At 38.1% G+C, this 17420-nt stretch overlaps 1 protein-coding gene across 1 annotated transcript in view; it reads right to left on the bottom strand.

Moving 5' to 3' along the window:
• Positions 1–17420, bottom strand: part of LOC126427820 (uncharacterized) — a 328244-nt gene that overhangs the window by 264499 nt on the left and 46325 nt on the right. Inside the window, exon 2 of the mRNA XM_050089782.1 lies at positions 12115–15474. Coding sequence (XP_049945739.1) covers positions 12115–15474 — 3360 coding nt within the window. The remainder of the gene's footprint in view (positions 1–12114; positions 15475–17420) is intronic.

The following is a 17420-nucleotide window of genomic DNA, read 5'->3' as shown; positions in this document are numbered from 1 at the left end:
AAAAAATGTTGCTTCATCACTGAAAACAAGTTTCACACTGAACGCATCCTCTTCCATGAGCTGTTGCAACCGCGCCGAAAATTCAAAGCGTTTGACTTTGTCATCGGTGTCAGGGCCTGTAGCAATTGTAAATGGTAAGGCTTCTGCTTTAGCCTTTTCCATAAGATTTTCCAAACCGTCGGCTGTGGTACATTTAGCTCCCTGCTTGCTTTATTCGTCGACTTCCGTGGGCTACGCATGAAACTTGCCCGCACGCGTTCAACCGTTTCTTCGCTCACTGCAGGCCGACCCGTTGATTTCCCCTTACAGAGGCATCCAGACGCTTTAAACTGCGCATACCATCGCCGAATGGAGTTAGCAGTTGGTGGATCTTTTTGAGCTTCGTCCTGAAGTGTCGTTGCACTGTTATGACTGACTGATGTGAGTGCATTTCAAGCACGACATACGCTTTCTCGGCTCCTGTCGCCATTTTGTCTCACTGCGCTCTCGAGTGCTCTGGCGGCAGAAACCTGAAGTGCGGCTTCAGCAGAACAAAACTTTATGAGTTTTTCTACGCATCTGTAGTGTGTCGTGACCATATGTCAATGAATGGAGCTACAGTGAATTTATGAAATCGCTTCACACATTTGTAATAGCCCCATGTATATATAACTCTCAAATTGATTGTTTTGTTACGAAACTGTGACAGCAGAACTGTCAAACTGAACGTAATTTTTTTTTATTTTCTTTTTCAAAGCCAAAATACCATTGTCATCCACAAGTATGAACACAACAAAAAAAAAAAGAACCAAGTCGGCCTAGCCGTTCTAAAGTTATGATCTTTCACAGTTGATTTTAATTTCCGACTTTTCTGGTGGATTTTCCAAAAAATTTCTTTCATTCAAACATTATCCTGACAATTACGAACACAACAACGACAAAAATCAATAAAATCTTTCGAGTACTTCTTAATAGATGGTATTTCACACCTGCGGCAACTGATGTCAGTTTCTGACTTCCCTGTTCGATTTTTCCAAAAATTTTCTTTCATACAAACATTGTCCTGACAATAACGAACTGCATCAAAAAAAAAAAAAAAATCAACCAGATCGGTCGAGCTGTTATCAGGTGATGATCTTTCATACAGGCGGCAATTGATTTTTATTTATATAGATTATTATAAATAAGTGTGTTGCTGATGCTTTCTTTGATTTGGTTATTTTCAGTCAACTAAAAATATAAGTTGTTAGAGCGTTAATATTTCTTTTGAAGTATTTGATTGAAAAACATGGATCCTTGCTTGTGTAGATGTAATTTTTTTTTTCAACAAAAAATGTGGAATAATCGGACTGAACAACCTATTTGTTTGAGTAGAGTTTTAAATTGTTGTATCAACAAGTTATTGTTTTTGTTGACTGTACTTCAACTCGCTCCTTGTATAAATTTTGATTATTATGAGCCGGCCGAAGTGGCCGTGCGGTTAAAGGCGCTGCAGTCTGGAACCGCAAGACCGCTACGGTCGCAGGTTCGAATCCTGCCTCGGGCATGGATGTTTGTGATGTCCTTAGGTTAGTTAGGTTTAACTAGTTCTAAGTTCTAGGGGACTAATGACCTCAGCAGTTGAGTCCCATAGTGCTCAGAGCCATTTGAACCATTTTGATTATTATGACAGTAATAATTAACGATATGAAGTTCTGTAATACTCTGATGTGATTTATTAATGTATGCGTTTAAGGAATTTTAAGCCAGAAAAACGATTTCTGAAAACTGCCAGAGACCCAGTCTACATAAAATTTGGAAGGCCTAATTAATAATGCGGAAAGAAAATTCTATGGGTTTGATGAAAAGTGAAATAATCTCACTGAATTGCAGGAGAAGAAGATAATTCCCCTGCTCCATGAGACCAATGCCAGAATCATTCTTTTATTTCGACCATGGCCGCATCCTTCCCACTTTTCTTTGGCTCTCTGAGTACTATACGACTTAACATCTATGGTCATCAGTCCCCTAGAACTTAGAACTACTTAAACCTAACTAACCTAAGGACATCACACAACACCCAGTCATCACGAGGCAGAGAAAATCCCTGACCCTGCCGGGAATCGAACCCGGGAACCCGGGCGCGGGAAGCGAGAATGCTACCGCACGACCACGAGCTGCAGACCCACTTTTCTTTACATAAATGTTTCTGAGGCCTTGCTAATGCTAGACAGCACAACAGTGTATTTTGAGAACTACAGGACAGAAGAAAAGCTTGTATCTTTTGTGATCGATTCCAAAGAATTGGCCACATAATTACAGCTAAAAGATCTAGAGTTACCGCAGATACGTCTTTCCCGGCGACAAAGCAAAAACCTACTAAGAAAGAGATGAGACAACAGAGATCCAACAAAATGTTACAAGATTGAATTCTACTATTAACTTTTAGACGTGGTCAGTACATCTATGGATGAGAGATTCACTCATTTTTATTTTCTGTACTACATCGGCACGCAGAATAATACGCCTTCTGATAGCTTGGGCGAAAAATATAGAAATTTCGCAGAGCTTTTGCAAGACAACGAGTCGAGCGACGTTGATGCGCTAGAGTTGAGGGAAGAACTTCAAGTCCTTTCAACATTGGTGAAACCCACAATACAGACATGCTTAGTGCTGGCTTGCCATCTGAGCTCTTAACATTCATAAAGCTGCTTTTCTTTTTTTCCAAAGGTCCCTTTAAGTTTCTTTTAGTGCCATCTACCTTTCCTCTAGTTATGCATGCTTCTGCAGCATTGCATTTGTCCTCTAGTCATTTTGCACTTTCTGTCAGTTTCATGTTCTGGACACATATTTCCTTTCATTTGCTTCATTTTAGAAATTTTTAGTCTTTCTCCTTTCATACCTCCTGCGTCAGATATCCAAGAATTTCTGTAAGGCCTTGTCTTTTTGCGTATGTGATTCTCTGCTACCTTCCCTATTTTATCTCTCAAAGCTACTCATTTGACCTCTACTGTACTCCATTCCCGCATTTCAATCTAAGATTACCTAATGTTTTCTCAAACTCTCAACAACCTCTGGTGCCTTCAATTATCCAGGTCCCATCTCAATAATTTTCTACCTTTTTGCAATTTCTCCGGTTTTAATCTGCAGTTCACAACCAATAAATTACGGTCAAGATAGACAGTTGCCTCTGAAAACACCTTATAGTTTAAAATGTGGTTACAAATCCTCTTTCTGTTTTAATCTGAAACCTTCTCATGTTCCATACCTCTTCTATGTACACAGTCTTCTTTCATAATTCTTAAACAAAGTGTCTATTATCAATAAATTATGCTGTGTGCAAAATTCTACCAAAATACAAATGCTCAAAGCAGACTGAGTAAGGAAACGAATTGTTGAACTTAAAAGCAGGCAATGAAGAGCCTAGCACAGGTTACGTGCTACTCTTACAGAAATTATTGATCAAGTACCAAATGTTTCAGTAAAATTGACTTTAGTTCAGAAAGGACCAATAGAACTGCTAGAACAATCTTTGATATAATTTGATTTGATTTGATAAAGCACCTAATGGCTTAAATGTCTGATAAATGGCAAAGCCAAGTTTGAAAGCAAATTATGAAGTTTCACTTAAGCAATTTCTCTTATTCCGGAGAAGAATTTTTACTAACAAACTAACAATATTGGTAGAGTAGAAGAATTAATACTTGCAGTTTTCTCATTGTTTCTCCCGACAGCCCTCTGCCCAGGCCCTTGCCACCTTATGTAAATACTTGCCACCTTCCCTGAACACACTTGCATGTTCCACACTGACACTGTCTTTCCTACTAACTTCACTGTTGTTCCCTCTTTTCCCAATGCTAAATCCCTTCCATGCTCTCTGAAGGATTTGTCCAAAACCACATTCAATTACTGTTCTATCCTAGGGGCATGTATAAAGCTCAGTCCATCTTCTATCCTCTTACATATGTCTTCATCTACAGCTACGTGATTACTCTGCTATTCACAATAAAGTGCCTGGCAGAGGGTTAATGAACACCTGCTGCACCTTCTCAGTGTTCTTCCAATGAATCGTAGTCATTGGTTTACTCAACGCACAACAGTATCCATGTGATCGTTCCAGGTTAGGTTATTTCTAATTTTAATAGCTAACTATTTAGTTGAATTTACAGCCTTCAGATTTGGGTGACTTATCGCGTAATCCAAATTAAACGGATTTCTTTTAGTACTCATGCGAATAACTTCACACTTTTCTTTATTCAGGGTCAACTGCCATTTTTCGCACCATACAGACATCTTATGTAAATCATTTTGCAATTCATTTTGGTCATCTGATGACGTTACAAGATAGTAAATGACAGCATCATCTGCAAATAATCTAATAGGGCTACTCAGATTGTCTCCTATGTTGTTAATGTAGAGCACGAACAATTCCTTGGGTAATGCTGGATATTACTTTTGTTTTACTTGATGACTTCTCGTCTGTTACTATGAACCGTGACCTTTCTGACAGGAAATCACGAATCCAGTCGCACAGCTGAGGTCATACTCCATAGGCACGCAGTTTGGCTAGAAGGTGCTTGTGAGGAACGGTGTCGAAAGCCTTCCGGGAACCTAAAAATATGGAATCAATTTGACATACCCTGTCAATAGCGCTCATTACTTCATGAGTATAAAGAGCTAGTTACGTTTTACAAGAACGATATTTCCTGAATACGTGCTGACTACGTGTCAATAAATCGTTTTCTACGAGATAATTCATAATGTTCGAACACAGTATGTGTTCCAAAACCCTGCTGCAAATCGACCTTAGTGATATGGGCCTGTAATTCAGCGGATTACACCTATATCCCTTTTTGGGTAGGGGAGACCGGGATCAAAAGAAACATTGTGCATATTGCATTTTTTTATTACCTCCCTATAAACTTTTGAAACAAAAGGAACTAATGTGTGTGTTCTCTGAAGCTTTCCCAACACAAATGAATTTAGTTTCCAAAATTACATATATTTGGTATTTGTAAAACTAATTTTAAGGCATCAGCGTACCTGTTACTTTTGTCCCCGTTACTGGGGACGATAGTAACGCAGGTAGGTTACGAAAGTAACATAATAAGTTAAGCCACATTTGTTACCTAAAAGACTCATACAGTAACTTAAAGAACATTACCATTACAAAACATTAAACATCAATAAACGTCAATTCTCATTCGTTTACAATTATTATATTAATCGAAATAGCAATTAATAGCACTGAATGAATTCAGGTTTTATGAGCAAATGTTCAGTGAGTCAATAAGAGAGAAAAGTAATGCGTATCTTAGTCCTATTCAGACTCACAATTGTGGCACACGTAAATATCCTCCCCCCCCCTTCGGTACAAGCAACATGAGACCAAACCTTACATTCCCAACACTGAATGCACTTCTCTTTGTGACGACTGTGGTGGAAAGACTCGACACATACAGGGCAGTAGCTATCATTGTCTTCGCATGATGATTCTTCAGGTTTTTTCTGCTTTCGAACTCTTGGCCGGCTGCTTTTTAAACTTAGCTTCTTTTCCGCTTCTTACGCCTGGGGACGGGCCTTTAGCACTTCTTCTATAGCCAGTTTCTCTGGAGTGTCGGTCAAAATTGCAGATTTTCTCCTTTTTCTTCCTTTTCTTGTTTCTTGCCTTGGACCTGCTTTTGGTAACGGACAAACACCTTCGGGTGAAAAGGCTGCGCAAACTGAAGAAGATGATTATAAACCACCAGGTCCTGCATCACAGGCTGCGACATTTGAAAGTGTTTTCTCGCATATTGCTATTAGACCAGGATTAGATGTCCTTCCAGCTTCAGATGGGTCACTAGAAATCGCTAATGATTCTGCTAAGGACATAGTTTGCTTTCCGTAACTGGACGCTTGTGCTGAGCGATCAGTGACAGAAGATGGTGCAAAATCGATTTCACCGAAAGCATTCCTATTAAATGGTACTATGCCTGTGCAGTGAAACCCTGCTGCAATGTTTTTGGGGGTTACAGCAAGTGGAAGTGCTTCCCTTACAATAGGAGGGATGTCATAAATTGACATGGTCTTTCCCGGATGATTCTTGATCCATTTGTCAGCAAAAGAATTCACCATCTTTTTAAATGGACCATAAACTGAACGGTCTAGAGGCTGCATCCTGTGTGTACAGTGCGGTGGGAATGACAGCATAACAATCCCCTCGCTTTTGCAAAAATTCAGGTTTCTAATGGATATATGAGATTTGTGATTTTTGAGAAGCAGTGAACATATGTGCTCAGGAGTTGGCTTAGCAAATTTTACGAAATGGTGCAAGAATAACAAAAATTCTTCCTCCTGCATACAGCCACACGCATTTCCTACTCCAAATCAACCAATAGGACCGTCTCGAATAAAATGGTCATGATACCTCAAGCAAGCGAATACAAAGAGAGGTGGTGTACTGTTTCCCTGAGCGCTGATGGCACTAGCAACAGTGACAAGAGTGCTTCTTTCAGCCAACGTGATAGCTCCTACCTGCTTTATTCCCCGTTGAGCAACAATCTTGTTTGGTTTCTGAACAGTGGTGACACCTGTCTCATCCATATTCCAGATGTCTATGGGCTCTAACTTATACGTTTCCATAATGCTATCCAGGTTGTTGAAAAAAAAGGCATTCACATTTGTTGGATTAAAGCTCGTTGCTCGAGCAAAACATGTGGATTGAGGCGACCAAATAGACGACTGGGGATTCCTCTTCATGAATGCTGAAAACCAGTCTGGACCAGCAGTTCGATTGTTGACTCAATTTGATGGAATTGGTATATTGTTTGTCGTTGCCAGTTCGTGAGCTAATTTACGGATATCCTTAGGGCATAGTCCGTAAAATATCTCCGATGGTTTAATCACATATTCAGTTATAATTTTTTCTTGTTCATCAGAGAACACTAGTTTTACACTTCTATATCCAACACAAGGCATTGGTGTGCTGCTATCACTCATACGTTTCTCTTTCTTTTTAATGTACTGGTGCAATGTCACATGGCATACATTGCGTTTCTTTACTGCTGCTGTAATACCTATATTATAATTTGCAACATCATCTGCTGCAGTTTGATGTACAGTAGTAGGAGTTAGTCCACTTGTAATCATCCTAACCCATCTTCGGGACATAATTCCCTGTAACGAAAAAACTAAGTAAATAACGAGTTAACGAGTCTGTTCAGTAATAACGAGTTTATTCAGCAAGACACTGCTACCCCTAACAGTATCATACCTAATTTACTGTTCACAACGAACACAAAAAAAAAAAAAAAAAAAAAATCTATTAATACTTTTTCAGTAATGGGCACGAGAGAAACACTGTTAATTTCGTCCCAAGCAGTAATGTTTCTTTTGTCCCCGACCACGCTTTTCTGTTTAATTTATATTTTAGACACAATCTAAACAATATAATGAAAAAGTTGATAATGGTGGCATGAAACTGAAAGTTTCACATAGCTAAATTGCTACAGTAGACTTACGTTTACAGCATAATGCCACCTTTATCACAAAACTAAGAAAATTGAGAAAACTTATGAGAGAGACTGAAAAAACGTTTTACTGCACCACACTCAACAGAGACTCTCCAATACTGGCTAAAAATTGGTAGGCAGTTGGGAAACATGAAAGGAATACATTGTTTGAATCACGTGAATTTCGGAGCTACATGCGAAGGTAGGGGCGGGATGTTACTTTCATACCCTGCTACTTTTGTCCCCGGTCTCCCCTACTGTGTCACTTGAGCAATTTTCCAGTCTTTAGGTATGGAACTTTCTGAGAGCGAGCGGTTGTATATAAATGTTAAATATGGAGCTATTGTATCAGCATACTCTGAAAGGAACGTGACTTGTATACAATCTGGACCGGAATCTTGCCTTTATTAAGTGATTTAAGCTGCTTTGGTACACCAAGGACATGTACATCTATGTTTCTCATCTTGGCAGTTGTTCTTGATTTGAATTCAGGAATATTTACTTCATCTTCTTTGGTGAAGGAGTTTCGGAAAACCGTGTTTAATAACTCTGCTTTAGTGGTACTGTCATCAGTGACTTCACCGTTGTTACCGTGCAGTGAAGGTACTGAATGGGTCTTGCCACTGGTGTGCTGCATGTATGACCAGAATCTCTTTGCGTTTTCTGCCAGATTCTGAGACAGAGTTTCGTTGTGGGAATTATTAAAAGCATCTCGCATTGAAGTACGCACTATATTTCGAACTTCTGCAAAATTTTGCCAATCTTGGGGATTTTGCATTCTTTTAAATTTGGCATGCCTTTTTCGTTGCTTCTGCAACAGCGATCTGCCCGTTTGGTGTACCATGGGGGATCAGTACCATCACTTATTAGTTTACGTGGTATATATCTCTCAACTGCCATTGATACTATCTGTTTGAAATCATTCCACATCTTTTCTACGCTTACGTGATCAGATCGGAAGGAATGGAGGCTGTCTCTTAAAAAGGCATTAAAAACATTTTTAGCAGTTTTTTTAAATAGATGTACTTTGCGTTTCTTTTTGATGGTTGCAGGTGTTACTTTATTCAGCCTAGTGGCAACTGCCTTGTGGTCGCTAATCCCTGTATTCGTCATGATACTCCCTATTTGTCCAGGATTATTTGTTGCAAAGAGGTCAAGTATGCTTTTGTAACAATTTACACTTCAAGAGGGCTCATGAACTAATTGTTCTAATAATTTTCTGAGAAAGCATTCAGTACAATTTCGGATGACGTTTTATGCCTGCCGCCGGCTTCCAGCATATTGAGGGTAGGCATAGATTGTAGTCACTATGACTATAATTGTAGGAGTGGTGTACTTGTTTTAAATGAGACTCAGGTTTCCTGTGATCTACTCAGCAACTATATCTTCTGAGTCGGGGGGGGGGGGGGGGGGGGGCAGTAAAACGATCCAATTAATAGTTTATTCCGATTGCCAGGTATAACATCTGCCAACTATTTCGCAGGAAATATCTACTTCAATTTCACTACAAGGTAATCTACTTCTGACAGCAATAAACACTCCACCACCAATTGCATTTCTGAAAACTGTTAGGTTGTTTGAAAAAATTTCGGTTGAACTTATTTCTAGCTTTGGCTTTGGCTACTAGGGCTCGGAGCTGTGGTTCTTTCCCAATACAGCTACGACAATTTACAACTAAGATACCGATCGTTTTTACAACTACCTTACTGTGTTTTACCTGGCCCCTTTTTAGATGGACGCCCTTTATGTGGTTTCCTGAGACCCTCTAACCTAAAAAACTGCCCAGTCCCTTCCACAGAGCCCCCGCTACCTGTGAAACTGCTTAAGTGGAACCCAGTAACCCACCACCCAATGGCGCAAGTCAACGAATCTGGAATCTGCAGCCTACATGGTCACAGAACCGCCTGAGCCTCTGATTCAGACCCTCCACTCAGCTCTGTACCAAAGGACCACAGTCAGTTCTGATGATGCTGCTGCAGATGGCGGGCTCCGCCCTAATACAGCAAGCAAGACTGGCAGTCTTTACCATTTCCATTAACTGCCCAAAACCAGAAAGAATCTCCTACAATCCAAAGTGACACACGTCATTGGTACCAACATGGGCCACCACGTGCAGTTGGCTCCACCCTTTACTCCTCATGGCAACCGGAAGCACCCTTTCCACATCTGGAATGACTTCCCCTCCTTGGCAGCCATGTCCCTAGGGGGCCCCATTACACGCCTAATGTTGGAGCTCCCAACTACCAGCAAATCCACCCTCTGTGAATGCCCAGTCCTTGCTCGCTGAGAAGCTTCCTCTGGAACAGGGTGGACAACTGCATCCAGCTCAGAGATTTTGTCAGCTACAGATAATGTCCAAAACCAGTGCATCAAACGAACCAGGGAGGCCCTACGATCGGCCTCTCAGAAAGTCTTTCGCTGCCGGCCAGACTTTGGAATGATCTCCCACTTGATCACGGGTGAGGGATCAACCTCAGTGCAGGCAGTACCTGGAGCGACCACAGCAGTGGACCAATCGGGGGACACGTGGGATGTGCTCGACGTCCCTCGCATACCTGCATCTGACCCCCCACAGTGATGCCCCTTGGCAGCAACCTCAAGCTGTTTGACAGAAGCCAACACAGCTTGGAGTTGTGAGTGAAGGGTCAACAACTGAGCTCGCATCTGTACACAGCAACCACAGTTCCTATCTATTACTGAAGTTGCTCCTGTTAGAAGCTCGAAAAATTTGTAATAAACGAACGGTGTATTTGGCTTATTAGCAGCAGGAACTCACGGTGCTCTCTCACTGACGGTCTAACCAACCCTGAGCTGTTTTAACCAAATCAAACCAAAGCCTTTATGATACTAGGGTCAATACAATGGTTGATAACAACAGCGGTCTCTATGCTACACTGTTATTAAAATAAAAGGTTGTGCCTAGTAAACACTCAAAGACACAAGAAATTACAAAAATAAACTGGTAACTAAACAGATAACTGAAAATATGTCGCTCCTGTTTAAACCTCATAAAAATATGCAATAAACGAACAGTGTACGCGGCTTATTAGCAGTAGGAACTCATGGTGCTCTCTCACTGATGGTCTAACCAATACGATTATATTACATCCTGGATTTTCCCTTGATTTAATAATTATTTCTTTTACTGTACCAAATACAGTATTTGTTGTAAGTGCTTTGGGTGCATCCATATTCAAATACAAATTATGTCAAATAGCTTGAAAACTATCTTGCTACATGTTATTAGGTTAAATGATCAACAGCACATATAATGCTCTTAACTACCTTTCTAACTGAAACTATAAGTACAGTGTAGAGATGCATTCTGCACAGTAGTGCATATGCCAATAACTGTAAAAGTGTATGTATTAATTCTTTTAAACAATTGGCCCAGGAAATTAAAATGTTGTTCTCATTCTAGTAACACTCTAATAATTCTGTAGAACATGTTCACAGTTCTTGAAATGTACACAAATTTTCGTATGACTCCATAAATGTGTGTGATCTGCATTAGTTATTTCCAGTACTGTTCTACTACTTTTTTTATATACTGTTCTACTACTGTTTTTATAACTTTTTTTAGCCTGATGTCATGTTACTGTTCAGCTCTATGTGTGTACACTATAGGAATAAGTTATTGTCAAAGTTTTTAAATATGCTCATGTTTATCATTTTCCTTCATTTATGAACCTACAATACCAGGAAAATATAGGACATTAGATGTTCTGTTCATGACAAGGTCTTTAAAGACAAAGTTCATGTTTACACTGAAAATGGATCCATGGTAAACAGCTTTTCATAGATAACAAATTTTAAGAAAACTGATGACAAAGTTTTGGACAAAGTACAAGATAGGACTGGAAAAGGATGGAGGGGAAGAAACTCTTCACTGATAATAAATTAGAAATGTGGCTTAATATGTGCTTCCAATAACAAATAACAGATGAAATGCAGAGTGACCAGTACACTTTCTTTCTATTTACAATAAATTAATGTACATTTCTTTTGAAAAACATTCAAAGTTTATTTCAAATGAAATTATTGGTGTTGCAATTTTGTGATTTATTTATCATATAAATAAAATATATGAACACTTAGGTAATATATATATTCTCATCGTCAAATACATGTTCACTATCAAGAGTAAATACAAGTACTGAACACAACCTGCAAATACTCCATGGTAACTACGCTGAGATTACAAAATTCAATTCACAGTCACAATGGTTTATTACTGTCTATGCACCTTGTCTGATAGTTATCATAATACACATTAGGTGTCATGCTTAGTTTTTGACAACACTTTTATTCAGTCTAATTTTTTTACTGAAAGAGTCTGTTACAAAAAAATAATGTAAAAATACTGCTTCATTTCTACTAACATTTTGTATCCAACAATATGCTATTACAAACTAGGCTACAATAAATACTAATTTAAAAATAATACTCTTCATGGGGTACCACAAATATACGTTTCCTAGCAAAGCAGTTAATAATATTGCGCATATCAGAGCTACATTCTTGGCCATTAGCATTTTTGGCTAATGAGGTCTGTACCTTTCTACAAATAACACAGTCTTTGATTAACACACAGCATGATTACAACGTGGTCATGGTTGTATAAAGCATATAAACATGTTGAGGGATATCTACTGATACTCACTTTTAGGTGGCCCTGTGACATTATCAGGGCTTTTTTGTTTGGTCCAGAATGTAGCATCAAGCAAAATTTCATGGAAAGCTGAACACTTTGGAGGAGATGGGGCTTCAGGGAGACTATTGTGTGCCTCACATTCTGAAATGGAACTTCCAAATACTGTTAATTTTCCATGCTTTAACTCTGTCTGGTCTGAGCTTTGAGTCTGATTTGTGTGATTATTCTTTGATGTTTTTGAAATAAAACTTTCAAATGAAGGCAGATGAGTATCTCTACATTTATTAATTTGATTATTGTCACTGGTCCAAAGTTCATGTTCATGAATTTTTTCTTCCTCTGTTTTAATCCCCACAGTTCCACAGCTCTTGGCGAGGAAACTTTCAAAAGATGGTAGGGATGACTTCTTTGGCTTTTCACAAACTTCTTCATTATAACTTTTCCACAGATCATGTTCTTCAACCATATTTTCAGAATCATCGGAATCATTTTCAGCAACTTCCCTTCTTTTAGATTTCATACAGCTTTCAGTTGTCCATGAGTCCCTTTTAAATACCTTTTTTTCTTCATTTATGCTAATACTTCGATTTCTCTGTAAAGCATATTCTACCTTGTTGATTATGTTAACAGTATCATTGAACTTCACTGATTTTTTCTTTGTGTTATTGACAGTAATATTTTTGTTTTTTAATTCATATATGGCTTCTTTGCTTTTACCATATAATAATTTGTTATGTCCAAGGGCTAACCTGGTTCCTCCTTCAGTCTCTGATGGTACATTTCCTTCAATGATATCTGAATTGTTCACAACAGAATTCTGACTACTCCATGTCAGCTTGTTATCTTCAACATAATTACAACATTCAGGCTGTAAGAATTCATTTAGGTCATCAACGATACTGTTCTCAGAAAACTCTGGTACTTCTCCATTGGAATTTTTCTGAAGGAAGTCTGTACCACTAGCATTTTTCACAAGTTTCACGGTATTTGTTTCGGAATCCTTTTGTGTCTCTGCCTCTTCATTAAGGTTCATTTTGCTTTCTGTTTCCATTACAGAGGGTTGGTACAATGCCTCTATAGTCCCTGCAACAAAATTATGAAAGCTGTATGACAGATTAAGTTCTCCGTTGCCTTCCATATGATTGCTGCATTCAGTCTGTAAGTTTTCACTTACAGAATTACTATTACTGTTCTCAAGAACAACTGGTGACCTTTTTGAGGACATTACATCAGTGGAGTCCATGTGACTGATATTTTTCACATTTGTAGCATTTGCTTCAGAATCCTTTTGCATCTGTTCCTCTTCATCAGTATTCAGTTTGCTTTCTCTTTCTGTTGCAATCAGTTTATGTGATATCTCTAGATTATCCGCAGCAACAGAATTCTGAAAATTGTGTAACAAGTTGAGTTTTTTGTCACCTTCTACATCATTAGTGCATTCTGTCTGTATGTTTTTACTTATAGCATTACTATCACTGGTGTCAAGAACAGTTGATACTTCTGTAGTGGAACTTAGATCAGTGAAGTCCATAACACTGACATTTTTCTCAACATCTATAGCATTTGTTTCAGAATCCTTTTTTATGTCTGCCTCTCTACCACCATCTAACTTGCTTTCCATTTCTGTTGCAGTGGACAGATATGATACCTCTGTATCATCTACAGCAGAGTTATGATTCCTACACGACTGGCCAATTTTACTGTCACTTTCTACGTGATTACTGCATTCAATTTCTACGCTTTTATTTACATTATCAACATTATTGTTTGGAAGGCTATCATCAATCTCTGCACTGCAACTTTCATCAGTTAAATCCATGATACTAATACTTTTCAAGAAGTTTGAAGTATTGTTTTCAGAACCCTTCCTTACATGTGCCTCTTCACTATGATCCAGTCTGTTTTCCACTTCTGCAAGAACATTCTTGTTGACATCTATATGACCATCATTATTTTGTTTTACAACATTTGTAAAATGTTTATCACATTTAGAATGTTTATCTCTGAGAGCTCTCTGGGATTTAAAATGTTCAGTAACAGAAGTTTCCTGGTCTTTAGAGTTTTCATATTTGGAATTAATATCAACAGTTGATAGCCAAGAGTGTGAAGTAGGAAGAGGCTTAACAACCGCATCTGAAACTGCATTTCGAAGACTACTACTACCCAACATGTCACACAAGAACATGCTAAACTTTTTTGATATCTCTACAAGAGGATCCTCCTTTGTTTTAGGGAGTTCTTCTTTGTGAGGCAATTTGTACTTCTGCTGGCCCACATTTTCTTGCAGCTCTCGAGGCTCACTGCTGGAGCAATTTTGAACATCGAGCAACAAAAATCTGTCCACTATCTCTGAGATATCATCATTTTTTATTGCTAATTCTTTATGGGATCCATTATTCCCACAGTTTAAATTAAATGATGTTTCTTTCACAGTACATTCAGTGTTTTCTGTAGAGTACTCTTTAAAATCAGTTTTTTCATACAATTTCTTGCAGCTATTATCTAGGGCTGTAGAGTGAGATCTATCAGATAATGCTAAGACATGTGGCACATCCCCATTATCTTCCTTGCTTCTGTATTGTTCATTCTGTACAATGTTAGCCTTAGAACAGCATGATGTAACGTAACCTATAATTTCTTTTGTCTTCAGATTCTTATTGTCACTGTCCTGAGAAATATTTGTTGAGCAGTAGGGATCAACCTGATCATCACATTCTGATGAAGTATGTAATGCAGCTGGAGTAATTTTGTTTGTAATTTGTTCATTTGTATGTGTATAAATGCCTTTAAATAAATCACTGTTTTGTTTATTACTACCATTTCTAAGATTATTGCTATAATTACTCTCATTTTGAAAAATTTCTTCGTATTTCGCATCTGTTGTCACATTTTGTTTCACCTCTGACTGATCATATTTCTGTGATTCTAGTGATGTACTTTCAGCAAAGTATACACCACTATCATCGTCCTCTTGAGTGTCACACATTTTAGCAGTGTATAGAGTGTTGGAACTGGGATAATAGGGTTTTGGCTTGACAAAATTAAAATAGTTATTGATTCTGTCTGGACACTCTGCTGCTAGGTTGAAAGTATCCACACTATTCATCACCGCTATTTTGTTACAGCCTGGAGTTTTGTCAATTAGGCCACCTTCTGAATTAACATGTGAACATTCCATCTCTGTTTCATTTGTAGCATACATAATGTACTCAAGTTCTGATGAAGTATTTGATTTTTTCCTTCTTTTTGGAGGTACAATTCTTGGTGCTATCTGGGTATTTATGCCACTATGTTCATTTTGCAACTTTGGTGTTTTCGATTGTTTTCTGATCCTTGGAACAGGGACAGGAGGAGCAGGATCACTAAAACCTGAAACAAACAAAAAAGTACATGTCTTAGATAGATCAGAAAAACAGAAAACCTACAAGAAATTTCACTGAAATTTCTGTTAGCAAGCCAGGAAAATATTTAATGTATAAAACAACATAGTGAAGTAGCTAATAAGATAATGTTTGGCATGGGCAACGAACATCTGTTGCTGAAAACACTTCTTTCATCTTAAGTATTTGCTTCTTTTAAAAAAGTAATATAGCAACATGCTGAAATAATGGACTATACAGATTCTTACAAAAAGTACAGCAAGAGTAAAGATACAAATCAAGGATGGATAAAAATATTGTGGAGAGATGTGGAAGATCATACATGAATGAAACTGTAGGTATAGATGAACTTAACTTATAATAAATATTTTAAAAAGAAAAATCAATTTTCTGTTCAAAAAGTGCAAAGTCAAAACATATCATAAGTAGGTTATTAAATATCACTCTATATCACAGATACAACTATTTCAGTAGAATAATACTGAGAAGTATCCATACAGCACATATATTCATCCAAGAGTACACCTACATATATCAGTGAAGCAACTTTAGAATAATTTCTTAATAATTCAGTTACAAGGAAATAAAATGCATATTTTTATTGTTTGTCTGTCTTATCCACAGAGTCCCTTATCCACACCTACATCAACAAGTCTTATATCCAAATCTGCATACTACATCTACCTCTACATCAATACTGCAAACCACTGTGAAGCGCATGGCAGATGGTACATCCCATTGTATCATTTATTAGGGTTTCTTCTAGTTCCATTCACGTATAGAGTGCAACAGGAAGTACAATTGTTTAAATGCCTCTGTGCATGCTGTAATTATTCTAACCTTGTCCTAACGATTCCTATGTGAGTGATACATAGGGGGTTGTAGTATATTCCTGGAATCATCATTTAAAGCTGGTTCTTCAAACTTTGTTAGTAGACTTTCTCAGGATAGTTTACATCTACCTTCAAGAGTTCAAGTTTACATCTACCATCAAGAGTCTGCCAGATCAGTTTCTTCAGTGTCAATGCAACACTCTCCAATGGGTTAAACAAACCTGTGACCATTTGTTCTGCCCTCCTCTGTATACATTCAATATCCCCCGTTAGTACTATTTGGTGAGGGTACTACACAGTTGAACAATACTCTAGAATGAGTCACACAAGTGATTTGTAAGCAATCTACTTTGCAGACTAATTGCACTTCCCCAGTATTCTAGCACTAAAGTCTACCATCCGCTTTACCCACAATTAAGCCTATGTGGTCATTCCATTTCATATTCCTACAAAGTGTTACACCCAGGTACTTGTATGAGTTGGCCAGTTCCAACTGTAACTCACAGATATTATGATCATAGGATACTATTTTCTTTGGTTTGTAGAGTGCACAATTTTACATTTCTGAACATTAAATCAAGTTGCCAATCTTTGCATCACTCTGAAATCTTATCAAGCTCTGACTGAATATTTATGTAGCTTCTTTCATCAGACAGTACTTCATTATAGATAACTGCATCATCTGCAAAATGTCTGAGGTTAATATTGCCCATAAGGTCATTCACTAATGTACAACATGAACAGCAATTGTTCCAACACACTTCCCTGGGGCACACCCAAAGTTACATCTACATCTGATGATGACTTTCCCATCCCATATAACATTCTGTGTCCTCCCTACCAAGAAGTTCTCAATCAAGTCACAAATTTTAGTTGATACCCCCATATGATCAAACTTGTTGACAATAAATATAGGCGTGGTACCAAGTCAACTGCTTTTTGGAACTCAAGAAATACTGCATCTATGTACCTTTATCCAAAACTTTCGTTATATCATGTAAGAAAAGTGTGAGTTGGGTTTCACACGATCAATGTTTTCAGAATCTATGCTGCTTGACATGGAGGAAGCCACTCTGTTCAAGATATCTCATTGTGTTTGAGC

The sequence above is a fragment of the Schistocerca serialis genome, chromosome 1, assembly GCF_023864345.2.
Source record: "Schistocerca serialis cubense isolate TAMUIC-IGC-003099 chromosome 1, iqSchSeri2.2, whole genome shotgun sequence".
Lineage (NCBI taxonomy): Eukaryota > Metazoa > Arthropoda > Insecta > Orthoptera > Acrididae > Schistocerca > Schistocerca serialis.
This window is presented reverse-complemented; position numbering and strand designations above follow the sequence as displayed.